The following is a 19,688-nucleotide window of genomic DNA, read 5'->3' as shown; positions in this document are numbered from 1 at the left end:
GTGCATTATCACAATCCCATCACGTATGTTTATATGTTCCAATCTTTTTCTCACACCAACAAATATTTGTATATTTAACATCTATTTGATTTAATTTACATAGTGTTAGGTACCACCTCCACTAAGCTGGATCTTGTTTATAAACTATTGCTTTGCTTACTCAGTTAATCTTGTAGGACCATGGGATTCACATAAACAATATCAGGATAAATTTATTAAAAGATTCTAGGTCATAATAAAAAAATCAAGCACATAGCATAAAAATCAGTATTTACCTTTGCATGAATAAGTTTGTTGACCTGCTTTTTGACTCCATCAGTAAAGTTTTCAAAAGTTGGATCAGCAACATATTGAAAGTCTTGACGCTCCACTACATGACCATCCATTTTAATAAGTATAAAAATTTGATAAAGCTCTGGATCCTCCAGAACTGGTGGAGATAAGAAGACTAATGCAGTGTCATTGATTTTCGAGATGGTTTTTCCTTCAAACTAAAGAAAAACAAAAGGAAAAGAATACTGCCTGTTACTATTTATAAATTATGTATTTTGTATCTGAAAAGGAAACCAGTACCGTAAGCCGTCAAATAATCTCATAAATTTTAGTGTATTTTTATTGTAGTTTGTAAAAATCTGTAATACCTTCAGGATGTTTTAGAGTAGCTGAAAAATGCATTGCATGATGAAAATAGAAGTACAATTGGTTTTCACCACCTGAATATATGAATTTTATAAATGATTTTTGATAAGATATTCCTACTAAATCAATGGGCTCCCCCCCACCCGGCTAAACAATGAAAGAAACACACTTATATATGGGTTTACCTTGGACTGAATATCTTCTGATAACTAAATTTCTTTAAGATGTGATAAAATGTAATTCCTTAAAAGTTCAGTTAGGAAAAAAAACTGCAACATAAATTTGAACTTTATAAAATGGTTGAAACATTAGGACACACAATTTCAATTATTTTCCTATTCTAAATATAATTCTAATATTTGGTATTTGTAATATTTCAATTACTTGGATGTTTTGGTTGCTTTGATCTGTCACTAAATGAATGGTTGTAGCTGAAAACTAGCTCTATTATGAGTGGTTGTCACATCCCTAAAATTAATTAAATTTTGCCTTGAATACAGGAAACATGGGGTAAGATTAATCCCTTTTCAGGATAGTGGGAATTCTAGAGGCTTTTGACTACAATCCTGAAATACCTGATCATTTGCATCTACACTACATCTAAATATTGGAGGTATGACTCTAAATACTCTGGTGGAGCAGGGATGAAAATGCAGTATTGCAGGCTAACTCTGCTCACAGCCTGGAGTTCGATCTTGATGGGCTCAAAGTTGACTAAGCTTTCCATCCTTCCAAGATTGGTAAAATGAGAATTCAGATTGTTCGGGGCAAGATGCTGCTGTTATAAAGTATTCAAAGAGTGCTGTAAAGTGGTATGTAAGTCTAAGTGCTATCACTTTGCTTATTCCAAAGCTAGACAGTATTTTGAAAGAAAGGATAAGAAATACCTTTTGATGCCTCTCTATTTGTCTCCTCCTCCTCCTCCTCCTCCTTGATGATATATCTGCAAAAGGCTTGAATTTAAGTTCCACAGAGAACTTCTGAATGATATCAAACCCAGTACCAAGTACAGTAATATTTCGTCCTCCACTAAAATACACAAAATTAAAAATAACATAATGTATGTTTTCTGATTTTAGACAGGTATTTGAAAATACCTAGCTTGCTTTTATTCCACACTGAATCTTGTTTGTAGATAATAGAAGAGTATCATTAAAAGTAGACTTAGTTTTTAGATATGTTATTTTATCATACATCTTTCTTTTTAAAAGTAATCTGAGCCACCAGAAGAATTAATGATGACATTTTCCAAATAATGGTATGCCAGCTTTTTGCTCTTTTTCTTATAACAGAAAGTCAGTAACATGACTAAAAAATAAATTATGACTCCCCCCCTGCATATGATATCATAACCTGGTTTATTATGTTTATTAGTTGCTTGTGGTACTACATATCACCACTGATAAAACAAACAGATATTCTGTCAAAAAAACAAAAAAACCACATAGTTGTAGATGCATGGCGTACATCCATGTCCCTGATTCTCAGTTGCTCTTGGTTGGCATAGGGTTTTTATTTTTATTTTTCTTATGCTATCCAGCAACAACCCCGAGTCTCACTAATTAGAAAAATAAACTCAAACATCCAGGTAAACCTTATGGACAAAGGATATTTCTTTAAAAAAATTAACTTCAATTATACAGTTAACATCAAGATTCTTTTGGTTTTCACATATTTCTGTGTTTGGTCTCCAGATATAACTAATAAAAATTTAAGAACAGTGTTTCACAACTTTAACAAAAATGTGTGGAGTTCAACTACCAGAGTTCTCCTATGCTGGCTGAGGAATTCAGAGAGTTGAAATACACACATTTTAGAATTGTCAATGCTGAGGGGGCACTGCCCTAAACTGAAGTGTTGCGGAAGCACTGTTACCCAGCATAAACAGAACTGAACCATATGGGCCAATGTTTAACACAGTTTAAACAGCTGCCTATATTAAAGATCACATTGAATGTTTTCTCTTTAATTTTGTAAATTGGTAATTTTTCTTTTTTCAGGTGAAGTAAGCAGTCACACAAGCGCTTGATAATTTTTTCATCAATTCTTAAATGGATGAAAACATTTACCTTCCCTGAAGTTGATGACTTTTATTTTAGAAGGAAGATACAATTATGTTACATTTATTATGACTGCCAAGAACTAAAATAGTAGTTATCTAATAATTACACTGGGGGGAAAAATCTAATTAAACCCGAGCATATTTTTTATAACAGAACCATTTTATTACCTGCGAATGCTGACTTCAGGAGTGATCTTGCTAACAGTCGGGTTTTCACTATAGGTAAATTGTACATTTTGTATTTCTTTTTTGGTGTTTCCATGCTGTAAGGTTACAGAAACAGGCCCCTTCTTGCTGTTTGGTCCAGTAACACAAACAATTTCTTGCCCAAATGAGATACTATTTAAGAGTAGAGGAAAGGGAAAAAAACAACAATAAAATAACTTTTTATCAAGTTGACTAAGACATCTAACTAACCCATTTTGGGTTTCACATCTAGATAAAGGAAAGGAGGAGTTTCAAAAAGAAAGAGTGAATTAGGAAAATCATTTGCCTGAGAAAACACCTTCACCACCCAAACAGGTGTCTTATTGTGGGGGAAGAGAACACAGCATTACTCTACAATTTATTTATGCTTTCCGGATATCTGCTTCAGTCCAATTTAGTCTGGGATTTAGCTTTACCATTAGATTATAGTAATTTTGCTCAGTGTGAAAGGGAGAGGATTAAAAAAAATGCTTCATTTTTAGTTAGGAAAAGACATTACCAATTAAGAACGGGCGAGCATTAATGATGTCTGCAAGTGTCCACTTTGGCTTTTGCATACCTAAACCATCTTACTTAAAATACCCAAAGAAGTGACTTATGATTCTATGATCAGCAAGCTGTTCAATAATACTGGGATATCTTTTTTTAAAAAAAGAAAATGCCAGTATCATAGATAGAAGTTATTTCAACATAATTTTTTTTTCAGTTTCAGCATGGTCTTTCATAGCAATAGCACTTAGACTTATATACTGCTTCACAGTGCTTTACAGGCCTCTCTAAAGCAGTTTACAGAGCCAGCCTATTGCCCCCAACAATCTGGGTCCTCATTTTACCCACCTTGGAAGGATGAAAGGCTGAGTCAACCTTAAGCCAGTGAGATTTGAACTGCCAAACTGCTGGCAGCTGGCAAGCAGCAGAAGTAGCCTGCAGTACTGCATTCTAACCACTGCACCACCTCGGCTCTATGGGTTTGTTCGTTCATTCATTCATTGATTCATTCATTCTTTTATACTGTTTCAATCTTATCTCTTTCCATTAAACTGCTTGAGAATTCACAGAATATTGTCTCCTTTTATGTCTGAACTGACCAGACATATTCTCGAGTGAAAGCCAGCTCACAAGTTGTAGCCTCATTTAAGACAGCAGTATAACAGAATATACACAATGTTTGCTGACAACACTTTCTTGTCCATGGAAATGTTGCATGGAAGTATGTGTGTGCATAATATATATTATACATAATCGTTATAGCATTTAAAGTTATATTTCCAAATTTAAACGTTTCTATATTTCTTTTGATGATAATGCTGCAACCTGGTGTGCATTTCTTCAACATCAGCATTAACATCTGCTAACGTAACCCATGCTGTGTTTTCAATTATAGTTTTTGAGGGTGTTCTAATATTGCAACAATATTAGCACTCCAGATATGTGCATTTCAGAAAAAAATTACTAGACTGAGAATGTACAGCCCTTCCTAAAATCAAGCATGTATGTAATGGTAATGTGGTATCAAGATTATCATCTAAGAAGTACCAAGTAGAAAAACTTAAAAATGAACCTAAACTGTTCCTGCATCACCCAGATGGAATACAAATGTGATAGATAAATAGATAAAGCTTGATTCACTCATATTGCAAATATTCCTTAATTAAGGCTGAAGCACATGATTAATTACCAAATTACTTGAGCAATACAAACCAACTAATTTTCAATGAAGGACAATTCAAGTATTCTACAAGCATAGCAAGACATATTAACCAAGGCAATTCTGTTCCCCTCCATCAAACTGGACTCTCTGAAGTGGATAATACTCATTTATTACTGAACTCTTCCAGACAACCGCAAACACCTCAAATTGTTGTACTGTTGAAAGTTATGTAGATAATATATTTTCCACCTCTAATTCACCAAGCAGTGATAAATATCTCCCCTGTTTGTTGCCCATTAGAAATAATTAGCTGTAACTTCCATCTTTCATTAACCCTGTATATTCACCTGTCAAATGGTTTTGCTGTGACTCATCACCACAGCCATTTTTCAGAGACTCACACTATAAAAATGAGGCAAGAGTTGCATTTTAAAACTATTGTATTTTGAAGTATTCTTGTTCTTGCCTGGAAAGTTATAGATTAATGGTGGATCTATAAGGAACTAGAAAAACAACATGCCCATATATAAAGAGGCATTTTGATCTGTTACTGTTAAGTAACAGGATTTAAAATGTTATCATGAGCTAAATTGTGCACCTTCTGTATATGCAACAACCCAAAGGATAAGGCAAGGATCATAATGCCACACCATATTTTGATACTTTCTATTCTGGATGCCTTTTCTTTGAAGGTGATATACTCTCCATTCCTTTTCATGTTGGCTCTTTAATAAATACATGAATCCCTCACTTAATAATGGTAATTTATTTCAGGGAAGCTGTGATGGCTGCAGTTACAAGAACTGGTCATAAATCTCATTCAGTATTATTGTAACTTCTAATGGCCATTGTTAAACAAGATATTTTCATCAAGTTGGTACTTCGTAGATATGGAATGTTTTGTTCATATGCCTACTTTACTTACATCAATGGCCAGTGGTTAGACATGCGAGGAGTATAGTTACTTCTAACCCTGTGTCAATGCTGACTAGAATATTGAAAAACAAACACCATACAATTAAATCAAAAACAACAAAATGTTGCTAAGATAACCAATTGTTCTGTTGACAAAATGTATTCTGGAATACATGATGCAAACAGCACAACAGTATATAAGGCACAGTGGTGGGATACAACCGTTATGCCCCGGTATGGGCGTACTGGTGCCTGCTGGGAGCACCAGGTACCATTCCGATATGGTGCTGCAGAGAGCCTACCGACCTGCCCGCACTCCTTACCTGTATTTGAGCTTTTTGGAGCTTCTGTGCACGGATCGTACGGCGCCTGCGCGATGCTCTGCCAAGCAGCTGGAGCATCACAGGCAGTAAGTATGCCTGTGTGTGCTGCGCATGTGCGCACATTCATGTGGTGGACACCCGGTCCTCCTGCACTGTACTGGTTGCAACGGGATCTGGAACCCATCACTGATAAGGTAGGATGGGATAGTAAGAATAGGTCAGGGATCTTATACTTACACTCTACAGGGTTCTTCATCGAGGTAAGCACGGACATCTTGAATAGAACCTGTGGCTAAGTTTGTGCCATGGATAGTTAGAACTGTTCCTCCAGCCTGGGGACCTCTCAGGGGATTTATTCCTGTAGGTACAGGATCCTGTAATGTAGAAAGCCATAGATTAGTTAAATTCTGAATTTCTTCTAACAATACATTTTCCAAACATTGTAATAATACATTTTAAGGGTGCAAAAACAGATCAGAGAAGAAGAAAAAAAAGACTATTATAAAGAACTCATTCTCAAGGTTAGACTACTATAAGATGCTACTAATATCAGGTTCCCAGGAATTATATAGTGGATAAGCTGCCCATTCAGTTCTTTAAAAAATTATTTCAGAGGATGCTTTTTTCAGACTTGGCTATAATGCTTCTTGCAGCACATTCTTGGATAAAATCACATCAGTGGCATGAACAGCAAAGCCCATAGTTTGAAAGGAACTGTGAAAACAGTAGATAATTTTATCATGTGCAATAAGGAAACCCTGCCCACCTATCTCAAATCAGAACATTTGCTGATCTGGAAAGCAGCATTTAGGTGTGCACCTTAAAAGCAGGCCTGCACAGCATAACGTGTGACTTCCTGAACCAGATATAGCCTCTCCCCAGCTTGATAAAAACTTCCTGCCGAGAAATGCAGTGCAAAACTAATTATTTCCTAAACAAATAATGAGGTTCTGTGACCTTGCTGAATTTGCTGTAAGCAGATCTACTAACAGTTTTTTTTAAAAACTGTAACCTACACATCTCCTGTGTCTGAATGAAAATGTTTTGTGCCAAAATATCATTGAAAATTTTTCTGCCCTCTGAAAGAAATAATAAGAATGCAGGTTTTTTTCTGGCGATTCTTTGAAATTTTATAGTTTTGTTAGTTTAGGGCACAACAGAAATATAATAAGGCTCCAAATTCCCAGGATTTTACAGGTATCTGAAAGTATTTCCATGACACAACAGGAGAAACCATTAAAATTTAGACCCCAGGCAGTTCAATGTAGCAACCAAAATTAAGAGGAGCGGGTCACATTAAGTACATTGCGGTAATCCAAATATAAGAAAATGAGGGAAAGGGCCATAGACATTAACAGCTTCCCAGTCTCTGAAAGGCTTGCCAATGAAGCCAAAGGAGTCCATCTGTTGAACAGAAGCAATGCATCCAACAGAACCTCCAAGTTGTAAACCTGCTGCTTTTGAGGAAGTATGACTTAATCTAGAGTAGAAATTGTTGGCAGATGTGAGCCAGATCCACCCACTACAACTAGCTTCTCTACATTGCATGAATTTAATGTGAGTTTATTTCAATCCATCTAGTCCCCCAGGACTTCCATATTCTGGTTAAGACCTCAGCAACATCTCTGGTTTAGTCTGAGAGATGGCAATCTTTTAGTCTCATCAAGATAGTGATGACCTTGCTTAGCAGTTTCATGCAGTTACTGTGGGGTAAATGGCCAAGAGAGACCTGGATCTTGCCCGTGGTTAGAGATTTCATACCATAGAGATCCCTATCTATTTCCAAATGTCTATAAGCACAAATGAATCAGGGATTCCTTTAAAAACTCTGCCAAAGTGGCATTTAAACCTGAGCAAAGGCATTTTACCTTTTATATAGGAGTATATTATAAAAATTAGAGTTTGGATCCCAAATGTTTAATGATCTTACATCACTTCACACATGAGTGTTAAAAAGCTAATCTGTTTTGTTATGATACAAGCCATCTTTAGCTCTACAAAATGATGAAACTGAGAACATTCCCAGCACCCAAAAACATACTGCATATAGTTTCAGTTTTGCTTTTGTATAATTATAATTATAAAAGCTAAGTTAGGTAATAAGACATGGTTGGCTTTGACTAATGTTAAAAAGTTAAAATGGGTTAAACCCAGAGATGGTATTTTACCAAATTGGACCAGTTCACCCAAACTGGTAGTGGAAATCGCGGGCCCACCCACCCGCCATGGCTCTATTTTGTCCTGTTTATGGGATGTTTATTGAGCAAAACAAATGCGTGGAAGCCCGGACAAATGTGTGGACGCTTGTGCATGCACACATTATTTGCGAACCAGTAGGGAAGGTAAGTGAAAACCACCCCTGGTTAAACCTGTTTTAGTACAAAGAAGGGAACTACTAGACTGGGAAGTCAAAAAACTTTCAGAAGAAATCAGAAAAACACCTACAAGTAATCCTCAGTTTAATAACTATCTGTTTAGCGACCATTCAGAGTTACAACAGCACTCAAAAAATTATCTACAACTGGTCTTCATGCTTATAACCATTGCAACAACCCCATGGTCACATGATCAAAATTTGGATATTTGGCAAATAGCCTCTATTTATAATGTTTGCAGCATCTTGGGAATCACAAGGTCACCATTTGTGATCTTCTGAGCTGGTTTCCAACAAGCAAAGTTAACTGGAAGCCAGATTTGCCAAATGATAACTTGATTCACTTAAATAACTGCTGTGATTCACTTAATAACTGAGGCAAAAAACCAATGTAAAATCAAGTGCAACTCACTTCATATTCAACTTTCTTAGCAATGGAAATTCTGATCTCAGTTGTGGTTGTGAATCAAGGGCTATCTGTATTCAGTTTTTTTTAAAAAAACACCAATCATTTAATAGAAAAATACTTTAAGCATTTTATTCCAAAGTATCCTTGTTCAAATGCATTGGGAATGTTTTTTGTTTTAAAAGTTTTTTGTTTAATAAGCTAAAGGTAAAGTTTCCCTCGGATTGTGCTAGTCGTTCCTAAGGGGCAGTGCTCATCTCCGTTTTAAAGACAAAAAGCTAACACTGTCTGAAGACGTCTCTGTGGTCATGTGGCTGGCATGACTAAACACCAAAGGAGCACGGAACACTATTACTTTCCCACCAAAGGTGGTTCCTATTTTTCTACTTGCATTTTTTACATGCTTTCGAACTGCTAGGTTGGCAGAAGTTGGGACAAGTAACAGGAGGTTACTCCATTACGTGGAACTGGGGATTCGAACTGCTGAACTTTCTGATCAACAAGCTCACGGTCTTAGCCACTGAGCCGTTGATCAAGAAGCTAAAATGGCCAAAAAAGTGATGACTCCACAAAAATAAAACCTTTACATTTAGTCTATTATGGGTATCCTGTTATCTCTGATTGCTCAATTAATTGCCCCTCCTCTCATGAATCTTCTCTTTGTAATGGAACAAACATCTCACATGATAATAATGTCAATTAAACTTCAAAACAGGCATGACCTCTTATGGATTGCTTCAACTCAGGAACCCTGCACATGAAAGCTTAGTAATAGATGGTTTAGATGGATTTTTCTTAACAAAACTTAATGGCCTGGGCCTGATTTTACAAGGCATAAAACAAGTTTTGTAGGGCTAGACTTGGTATTTATCAGCAGTTTGAATATATTCATTATACACAGTGAAACCAAGTGCAACTGCCTATTGCTTTCTTACATAAATAGATATTACAAGTAGCTCTAGCTACAGAAACCTTAATGACTGCACAAAAAGATATTCTTATGAAACATGCCTTGGGAGCTTTATAGCATAGCAATTTATTGCCACATGTTTATTTCCTCTTAATTTAGAACTGAAATTGGCTGTTGAAACCTAGGCCCTTTATTGCAACTCTGCTGTAAAATTGTAGAGCTGAGAATTGGGAAGGCTATGTGGGAAGACAAGAAGTGAATGGGGCCAGGACAAAATGGAATCTGATTTTAAATTCACTTTAATGAATTGAATATGGTCAATGTCACTTCTCCATATTATTCTGGCATGATAAAAGAAAATGCAGTAAGGTAGCAACTTTGGGAAGTGCTGGGGAGAAGACAGGGAGCTCTGGATTCTCAGCCTGAAAACATTTAACAGCACAACAAATTGGGGAATGAAGATCAGAGGTGGGCTGCTGCTGGCATTACTACCGGTTCGCTTTGTGCGTGCTTTGCTGTGCGTGCGTAGTTGAGTGTAAATTGTTCTGTGCATGTGCAGAACATGAAAAAATGATTAAAAACCAAGCCGGCAGCCGTGGTGACTGGGGAAACGGTTTGGGGGCATGGCCAGCCTGCGGTCCCTACCGGTTTGGCAACCCAGTCCCAATTTCCACTATTGGTTTGCCCGAAACAGTGCAAACCAGTAGTAACCCACCTCTGATGCAGATGCATGTGAAAAGGGAGGTATTTATAGGAGAGGTGATGGATTGATGGCTGGGACTTTACTGCCCGAAATACAGCTGACTCTTACTAGTTCACAACAGCTGATGATATGGCTATGTTGGTCTGTGATTTTTGTCTAGGGCAAATTTAAACTAGAAGAAATGGCTCACAAGATTACATGTGGTCATTTTTCCTTATTCCTGTGAATATTAGTTTTGCAAGAACCATGGGAAACAGCCTCCTAAGTCTTAGGAGGATCTAAGGGGAATGTACTTCATATTTAGCATGTTTGTTTCAGAAAAGGGCTTTCCTAACTTGGCAATTTTGAAGGCTTTGTGGATTGTAACTCACAGAATTCCCCATTCCACATGTCTTAAGGTGGTCAAGTTTTTGGACTCCTGATTTAGAATAGAAGTCCATGCAGTACAGGGTAAGTTTTGGATGATTAGTCACTTTGCTACTGAAGACTGCAGTACTTTTATAAAAGATTTTAAAATATTCAAAACTACATGCTGTATGATATTTACTCTGACGTGAGACAGTGACTTTGTGCAAAATATGTATTTCTATGGCATGTTTTTGTCATCTTCAATTTTTTCTAAGAGCTCCTGGAAGAGAAACGGAGAATGTTTTGAGGAGCAAACTATAATACATCCTCTGAGTAGAACATATCTTCCTTTATATGAACTCTCTGACTAGAAAGATAAAACTGTTATTATGTCACACTCTCATACTGGATGTTTCGTGATTCCATCATTATGGGGGAAATGGACGACTTCAGCCCTTAATAGAGGGCTTGGCAGCAGAAGGAAACAACAGCCAATGACATAATAGCCGGCCACCTAATCAACAACTAAAATGCCATACAAAACTCTAGGAAGAAGTTCCTGAGGAGGGGCTCTAGCACGAATCCGAAAGCTTGGAAGGTTAAACCTCTGGTCCCAGTGACCGATCCAGATTAGATTCTGCAACTATTTCAGTGTAATAGATTATTTAAGGATGTTTGACGTCCTTATTGGGACTTGACAAGTACACGCAACCACTGTCATTAGTATAAGTTTAATATGTCTAGAATATCTTTGTACCAATCCAATTGAAATGAATAGAAGCTGCTTGAAGACAGCATTCTCAACTTCTGAGAAAAGGAACATGTCTTGTGCACATAATTACATATATTGCATTTAAATAAATACTATGTCATCATAGAATATGAAGACTGATGCTGAAAAACACAGCTGGGATATTTTCTGTGAGGTTGAAATCCCTTTGGGGAGGCATTGTTCTGTAAGGAGAACACAGCTTTACTCCTAAGATAGAAAGCTTTGATGAGTAGTGAAGGGTACTGCAAATATCATAATTTTTTGATGGAGTGCAAATATGACAAGCTTCTTCATGTCTTGCTCAACAGAAGAACCTATTTTAGAAACCTGGCTTCCAAAGACTACTAAACCAAGCAGAATATATACAGGTGAAACTCAAAAAATTAGAATATCGTGCAAAAGTTTATTTATTTCAGTAATGCAACTTAAAAAATGAAACTAATATATGAGATAAGACTCTTTACATGCAAAGCAAGATAGTTCAAGCCATGATTTGTCATAATTGTGATGATTATGGCTTACAGCTCGTGAAAACCCCAAATCCACCATCTCAGAAAATTGGAATATTACATGCAATCAATAAAACAAGGATTGTACATAGAACAATATCGGACCTCTGAAAAGTATAAGCATGCATATTTACTCGATACTTGGTTTCGGCCCCTTTTGCAGCAATTACTGCCTCAATGTGGCGTGGCATGGAAGCTATCAGCCTGTGGCACTGCTGAGGTGTTATGGAAGACCAGGATGCTTCAATAGCGGCCTTCAACTCTTCTGCATTGTTCGGTCTCATGTCTCTCATCTTTTTCTTGGCAATGCCCCATAGATTCTCTATGGGATTCAGGTCAGGTGGGTTTGCTGGCCAATCAAGCAGTAATCAATGGTCATTGAACCAGATTTTGGTGCTTTTGGCAGTGTGGGCAGGTACCAAGTCCTGCTGGAAAATGAAGTCAGCATCCCCATAAAGCTCGTCTGCAGAAGGAAGCATGAAGTGCTCCAAAATCTCTTGGTAGACGGCTGCGTTGACCCTGGACTTAATGAAGCACAGTGGACCAACACCAGCAGATGACTGAGGTGGCGCAGTGGTTAAATGCAGCACTGCAGGCTACTTCAGCTGACTGCAATTCTGCAGTTCGGCTGTTCAAATCTCACCGGCTCAGGGTTGACTCAGCCTTCCATCCTTCGGAGGTGGGTAAAATGAGAACCCGGATTGTTGTTGGGGGTGATATGCTGACTCTGTAAACCGCTTAGAGAGGGCTGGAAGCCCTATGAAGCGGTATATAAGTCTAACTGCTATTGCTATGACATGGCTCCCCAAATCAACACAGACTATGGAAACTTCACACTGGACTTCAAGCATCTTGCAATGTTGCCTCTCCATTCTTCCTCCATACTCTGGGTCCTTGGTTTCCAAATGAGATGCAAAAGTTGCTCTCATCAGAAAAGAGAACTTTGGACCACCGAGCAACAGACCAGGTCTGTTTTTCTTTAGCCCAGGTAAGACGCTTCTGATGTTGTTTGGAGAGGCTTGACAAGAGGATACAAGAGGAAGCCCATGTCCAGGATCCGTCTGTGTGTGGTGGCTCTTGATGCACTGACTCCAGCCTCAGTCCTGTGGAAGTCCCCAAAACTTTTGAGTAGCCTTTTCCTGACAATCCTCTCCAGGCTGTGGTCATCCCTGCTGCTTGTCCACCTTTTTTCTTTCACACTTTTCCCTTTCACATAACTTTCTATTAATGTGCTTTGATACAGCACTTTGGGAACATCCAGCTTCTTTTGCAATTACCTTTTGAGGCTTTCCCTCCTTATGGAGGGTGTCAATGATGGTTTTCTGCACAACTGTCAGGTCAGCAGTCTTTCCCATGATTGTGATTCCTACTGAACTAGACTGAGAGATCATTTAAAGGCTCAGGAACCCTTTGCGGGTGTTATGGCTTAATTAGCTGATTAGAGTGTGGTCACTTTGAGCCTAGAATATTGCACCTTTTCACAATATTCTAATTTTCTGAGATGGTGGATTTGGGGTTTTCACGAGTTGTAAGCCATAATCATCACAATTATGACAAATCATGGCTTGAACTATCTTGCTTTGCATGTAATGAGTCTATCTCATATATTAGTTTCACCTTTTAAGTTGCATTACTGAAATAAATGAACTTTTGCACAATATTCTAATTTTTTGAGTTTCGCCTGTATAATTACTTGCATATAAATGCAGAAATCAATTCAAGTATAAGCTTAGTCTTCTTGCTAGTTCACCAGCCAAATTAAACAGCATTTATAACATATATGAATGATATTTCTGCCTAGCTTTATCATGAAAAAATCATTGAGAAGTCGGGTTAAACTTATTAAAATGAAAAACCCAATTTATATTTGATTTAAAAAAAGTTTAGATCAGGGGTGTCAAATTCGATTTCATTGGGGGCTGTATCAGAGTTCTGTTTCACCTGGGGTGAGGGGGAGTGGTTGGAGTGGGCATGGCCAGGATGGGGGTGGCCAGCTCGAAGTCACTTGTGTTGGGGGCACCTGTGGTGGCCAAGTTCTAAGGCAGGACTTCCCTCAAACCCTCCCTCACTTTCATAATTTCTTTCCTTCCTTTCTTCCTCCCTCCCTCCCTCTTCCTTCCCCTTCTTCCTTATTTTTCCTTCATTGCTCTCTTCCCATCTTCCCTTCTTTTTCTTTGTCTTTCCTCTTTTCCTTTCTCCTTTCCTGTCCCTTCTTGCATCCTCAAATGCAAAAGGGGAAACTATTCTATTCTATTCTATTCTATTCTATTTCTCCTTTTGTTTTGTTTTTAGTTTGTTTTGCTAGCAGCTAGCCCTCTGCCAGTGAAAATGGAGCCTGGGTGTGGAAAATGGAGCTTGGGGTGTGTGCGGCCCCCAGGCCCCGTTATTGGCAGCTATGGCCTCCTGCAGCCCTCTGCCAATGAAAGCAGGCCCCGTTTTTGCTGGCAGAGGGCTGCAGAAAGCTGTTGCAGCCAAAAATGGGGCCAGAGAGCCACCCCCCCTAAGCTCCTTTTACGCTGGCAGAGGTACCGCAGGCCTTCAGTTTGACACCTCTGTTTTAGATGATGGTTTAAAACCAATGATTAAAAATAATTAATGCCAAAAGAATGATTCAGTGAATTTTAAAAAGTTAAACAGAAAAAAGTCAGTATCATCCCTTTGAAATAATAAAATCTTAAATAACTGAAACATTATTTCTCAAGTGGGAGAGACAATAAAGTAATATAACAGCAGACCAGAAAGCTTCAGCAGCACCTGTTAATTGAAAGTCTGATATTGGAAGTTTAAATGCTCATGGCCAGATGTAATTGAACACAACTTTCCCACAAAGCACATTTTGTCTACCCAAACCCCACATGAAATAGGTTTTGTGGAGTGACAGTAACTGGTCTCAATTACCCTGCCAGCTTCATGATTGTATCACGATTTAAAATCTGATCCCTTCAGTCTTTGCTCAACTTTCTATTCAATGTATCAAATGCACAGCGCAGCAAGGGCTCATTGATTTCAATGGAGGAAACGGAATGTCTCTATAATTCTACTCCTAAAATCAATTAGAGTTAAAATAATTGACTCTTTTATACCTTGGTTTTGCTCTTTTTTGGTTTCTGTGTTTCCTATTTTAGCATGCATTTCAAAATTATGTACAGAGTAACAAAAAACAGATGAAAGAGATTATACACACACATTTAAATTTTGAAGATGCTTCTTTATAACAGAAAAAAATGGGACATGTACTTTCTTGTACTTTTAACATAATTATCCAGTTTTCAACAAAGCTGCCTCAGTACACCTAATGTTTTTTTTAATAGGCCAATAAAGCAAGCCATAAACCTTTTTAGTGCTATAAATTTAATGAAAGGCTCTTCTTAGAATCAAAGTATATACAGCCATGAGATTTGAAATTTCTCAGTTTTGACTGAGGTAATGCTAAAAGACAGGTAATAGCTCCAACTTTTCTGAAATATTTTTTTTCTACCTTAGCCTTACCTGAAAGTTCTCTGAAACAATGGATCTTTTTTACCATTATTATCAGAGCCAGTTTGGTGTACTGGTTAAGGTACCAGTTTAGTGACCAGGAGACTATGAGTTCTAGTCCCGTCTTAGGCACAAATGCAGTTCAAGTAATCTGTGGCTAATCACGTACCTTGGCTCTAGAAAAAAGACAGTAGCAAACCTGTTCCAAAATCCTTGCCAAGAAAACAGCAGGGACTTGTCCAAGGCAGTTGCCAGGAGTCAAGGTTATTTCAAAATATAAATAAGTAAATAAATACTTCAAAACACAACAATTAAATGTACATTGCATGCTTTACTACCATCCTTTTTTTAATTTTCAGCAAATGGAAGCCTGGACGAGACATGCAGCAAAAGGTTTTGCAAAAGGAATGAAACATCAAAGCTTTCCCTCTGTTTGCCATCTTTGCAAAAAGCCTTTGCAGCCCGAAACGTAGCTCCGGAGGGGTGCCCCTCCAGAGGTTCACCTTGGCACCCTGTTTTGGCAGGGCTGCCCTCCAAAGCTCCATTTTGGGCTGGAAATTGCCCCTCTAAAGCTCTGTTTTGTGCTGCAAACTGGTGAATGAGGCCTGCATGCGCTAAACCAGTGTTTCTCAACCTTGGCAACTTGAAGATGTCTGGACTTCAACTCCCAGAATTCCCCAGCCAGCGAATGCTGGCTGGGGAATTCTGGGAGTTGAAGTCCAGACATCTTCAAGTTGCCATGGTTGAGAAACACTGCGCTAAACAGACCTCTGGATGGGCGGGGCCACAGGTGGGCGAGGGCGCCCCTCCAAAGTTCAATTTTGGGCTTTTTAATTTATCTTTTTAATTTAAACTGGTTGTTTTAATTATTTTTATGTATTTTCATTGTCTTATTATATGCCACCAGAGTCATTATCTGAGATAGGTAATTATACAAAATATAAATAAGTCTCGATTTACGACAACTGAGCCTAAAATTTCTGTGGTTAAGTGATATATTTGTTAAATACATTTTGCACCGTTTTACGACCTTTCTTGCCACAGTTATTAAGTGAATCCCTGCAGTCGTTAAGTTAGTAACACATGGTTGTTAAGTGAATCCGGCTTCCCCACTGACTTTGCTTGTTAGAAGGTTATAAAATGTGATTATGTGACCCCAGGACACTGCAAACTTTATAAATATGAGTCAGTTGCCAAGCATTTCAATTTTGATCATGTGACCACGGGGATGCTGCAATGGTCGTAAGTGCAAAAAACGGTCATCAGTTACTTTTTTCAGTGCTGTTGTAACTTTGAAAGGTCACTAAATGAACCGTTTTAAGTTGAGAACTACCTGTATATAATATGAATGGGAAGCGATTCAAATACATAAATAAATAATAAATATTCACTTACTCATTCACTTTCATTCATTTCTCCCATTCATTCATTCCCATATTATCGTAAGTCACATACAACCAAAACCCATTTCCTTGCTTTCATGGACTTCAAGAAATTCTGTTACAACTGTCTTCACTGAGCAATATTGCTGAACATATACATTATGGCATATGCTTTTAGCATAATAAGAGAAACTGGCTTTATTTAAATTAAAGTTTAAATAAATATTACTTGCTTGGTATGATTGTAACCATGTCTTTACCATGTTTGTGCATCATGTACAAATTATTTTATTTAAATCAACGTAAGCATTGTTTGATTCCAAACCAACTCTGGGTAGCCCACAAAACAGTAAAACACAATACAAGATATGAGTTGGTTACTGTATAGGATCCAAATGCCTAATGAGATGTTCAAGGTGTTATGAAATGCCAACAAGGTGGAACCCTTTCAGGGGGGTATATCATTCCAGGGGGCAGGCTCTGCAACAAAGGATATTTTCTGGATCCCAATAGATGGCACTGTTTAATTAAAGGAACTGAAGAGTATGCCAACTCTGCTTGGCATGTACTCAGCAACAGAAACTGTAGGAGATAGATGGTTCCTCAAATAACCTACCTTTATACTATGTAAATTATATATATACACATACATACAATATCTCTATCTCTATCTCTATCTCTATCTCTATCTATCTATCTATCTATCTATCTATCTATCTATCTATCATCTATCTATCTATCTATCTATCTATCTATCTATCTATCTATCTATCTATCTATACACACACACACACAGTGTATGTATGTATGTATGTATGTGTGTATGTATGTATGTGTGTATGTATGTATGTATGTATGTTGAAACTTATCAGAAATCAAGGAAGAGTACTGATCTCTCTTTTAATTATAATATAAAAGAATATATGGTGCAGTCAGCTAAACAACTTTGATTGTTCCCTTTCCCAAATATTTATCTAGAAATATGATCTTATTTCAGGTGCAGTTGTAATTAATTTTCTTACGAGTAATTGCAATTCACATTCGAAATGTTGCTTTAGGAAATCTTTTTTGTTTTCTTTTGTTTACTTACTGAGGAACAGTAAGTATACTTATAATGAGGTTTCACAGATTAATTTAGGGGAGGATGTAACTTTGCTCTAATGCAGTCTCGTTCTGTGATGTGGGGGGAGGGGGAATAGGGAGAGATAGGAAATCTCTATAAATAATGCATGTACTAACTAGTAAATTAATAATTATTGTGACTGGAAATGGGGATTTATACCATTCTTTCAAACTTAATAACTGAGAAACACTTCATAATTTTAAGTCTTAGAGCATATCAGGTATTGGATTTTTCTTTGTAGATGTGCACACCCTATTTTCGTTAGAAATGTATACAGTATAAAAATCCGAACACCCTGAAAATCTTATAAAAGCATGAGAGAAAAAGTACCACCCTTCTCATCTGGAGTTATTCCAAGTAACTGACTGTTTCTTTTTATGAAGAAAAGTCAAGCTTAAGTTCAGAAACCTATCAGCTAATTCTATTATTTTTGAAGTGGATGTACAGAATAGCCACATATTGTTCCATACACTTAAATAAAGGCAACTTTGACTCATCCGCCTCCATCACCACCTCTTCCTCTTCTCTTTCAAGTCATATACTAAACAATTAGTGAGGAATTAGATATGATCCTATACCAAACTCCATTATTACCACACTGATATTATAGTTTCTATAACTTAAACGAGCAATTTTACTCTTTTGTCTTAGGGTATGAAAAAACCACCATGTCCTAAAACTATATTTTAAGTAAATCAAATGTATCTAAATGTATGCTAAACATCTATCACCAAGAGGAACTGAAAACAAGAAAGGAACTAGTCCCCATAGTCTACACAGTGGGTGTAGAGCGGGTGGGTGAAGCTTTATATCCTTATTCCAAGTAAGATTAAGTTTCATCCCTCTGTATGCTGAAAGACTAGTGGGTGAATATATCCTATTAATTTCTTGGGCAGAGTGTACAGGAACACCTCCAGACATACACATCTCTTAATAGGAGGTTTACTAGACTGAGACTCAATTAGAATGCTTCTTAGAGCCTCATTTCTCTATTTGGAAGAACTATTGTTGAAAATCAAAGTTTTGAAATATGCATTGAAAAATAAATAGAGAAAATGTTTTGTCCTTGCATGTACTTGTGAGTACAGAACCTATGGCCATGGGCTAAAAAAATTAGGTGAAATATGAATGGGAAAAATGGGAAAAACTATGGGAAAGAAATAGAAAATTAACACTGGCCACATCATTCAAGGACAATTTATAGAAAATGTTTTATAGGTGGCATCTTCCGCCAGCAAGACTGGCCAAAATGTTCAGTAATGTATCACCAAAATGCCAGGCATGTATTACATATGTGGTGGACATGCAAAAAAGAGAAATAATTTTGTCAATGGATCCAGATGTGGTTAGAAGAAATGATTGAATAAAGGTTAGAATTTAAACCAGAATTATTTCTATTAGGAATTGCAACAGGGTCAATATATTTAATATTGCACATTATAACGGCAGCGAGAATTGTATACGCTCAACAATGGAAAAATAATAATATACCTTTAGAAAGAAAGAAAATATTTGTATGTGCAGAAATGGATAAATTGACGCTATAATTAAAAAAACAAAGGCGAGTCAGAATATCATGATATATGGAATAGATTTTATCAATGGTTGGAAATGAGAGTTGGGAGATGGAACAAGAAATAACTAGGATTTGGGAATATGAAATGTGATGTAATATATGTAAATATAAATGAGCATATTGGTAGAATAATAATATATAATTACTAATATATGAAGACAATGTTACTTTTATATTATTTGTTTCATATTTTAGTGTGTATGGCGTAGATAACACCAGGATGGTCGCACTGTGTCCAATATTTTAATAAGAAATGAATAAAATTTTATATATATAAAAAGGAACTTATAGCCATAGGGCAAAAAGTGTTG

General features: G+C 37.1%; 1 protein-coding gene across 3 annotated transcripts in view; it reads right to left on the bottom strand.

The window, feature by feature from the left end:
- PLXNB2 (plexin B2) overlaps positions 1-19,688 on the bottom strand; it is a 367,326-nt gene that overhangs the window by 46,967 nt on the left and 300,671 nt on the right. For all 3 annotated transcript variants that reach the window (XM_087722147.1, XM_087722148.1, XM_087722146.1), the window contains 4 exons: positions 6,035-6,171; positions 2,870-3,040; positions 1,527-1,668; positions 276-491 (listed from right to left, as the gene is read on the bottom strand). In XM_087722147.1, coding sequence (XP_087578273.1) covers positions 276-491; positions 1,527-1,668; positions 2,870-3,040; positions 6,035-6,171 — 666 coding nt within the window. The remainder of the gene's footprint in view (positions 1-275; positions 492-1,526; positions 1,669-2,869; positions 3,041-6,034; positions 6,172-19,688) is intronic.

The sequence above is a fragment of the Thamnophis sirtalis genome, unplaced genomic scaffold, assembly GCF_051295495.1.
Source record: "Thamnophis sirtalis isolate CommonGarterSnake01/CBP01778 unplaced genomic scaffold, rThaSir2_p1.2 scaffold_9, whole genome shotgun sequence".
NCBI lineage: Eukaryota > Metazoa > Chordata > Lepidosauria > Squamata > Natricidae > Thamnophis > Thamnophis sirtalis.
The sequence above is the reverse complement of the archived record's forward strand: the minus strand, read 5'-3'. Positions and strand labels throughout refer to the sequence as shown.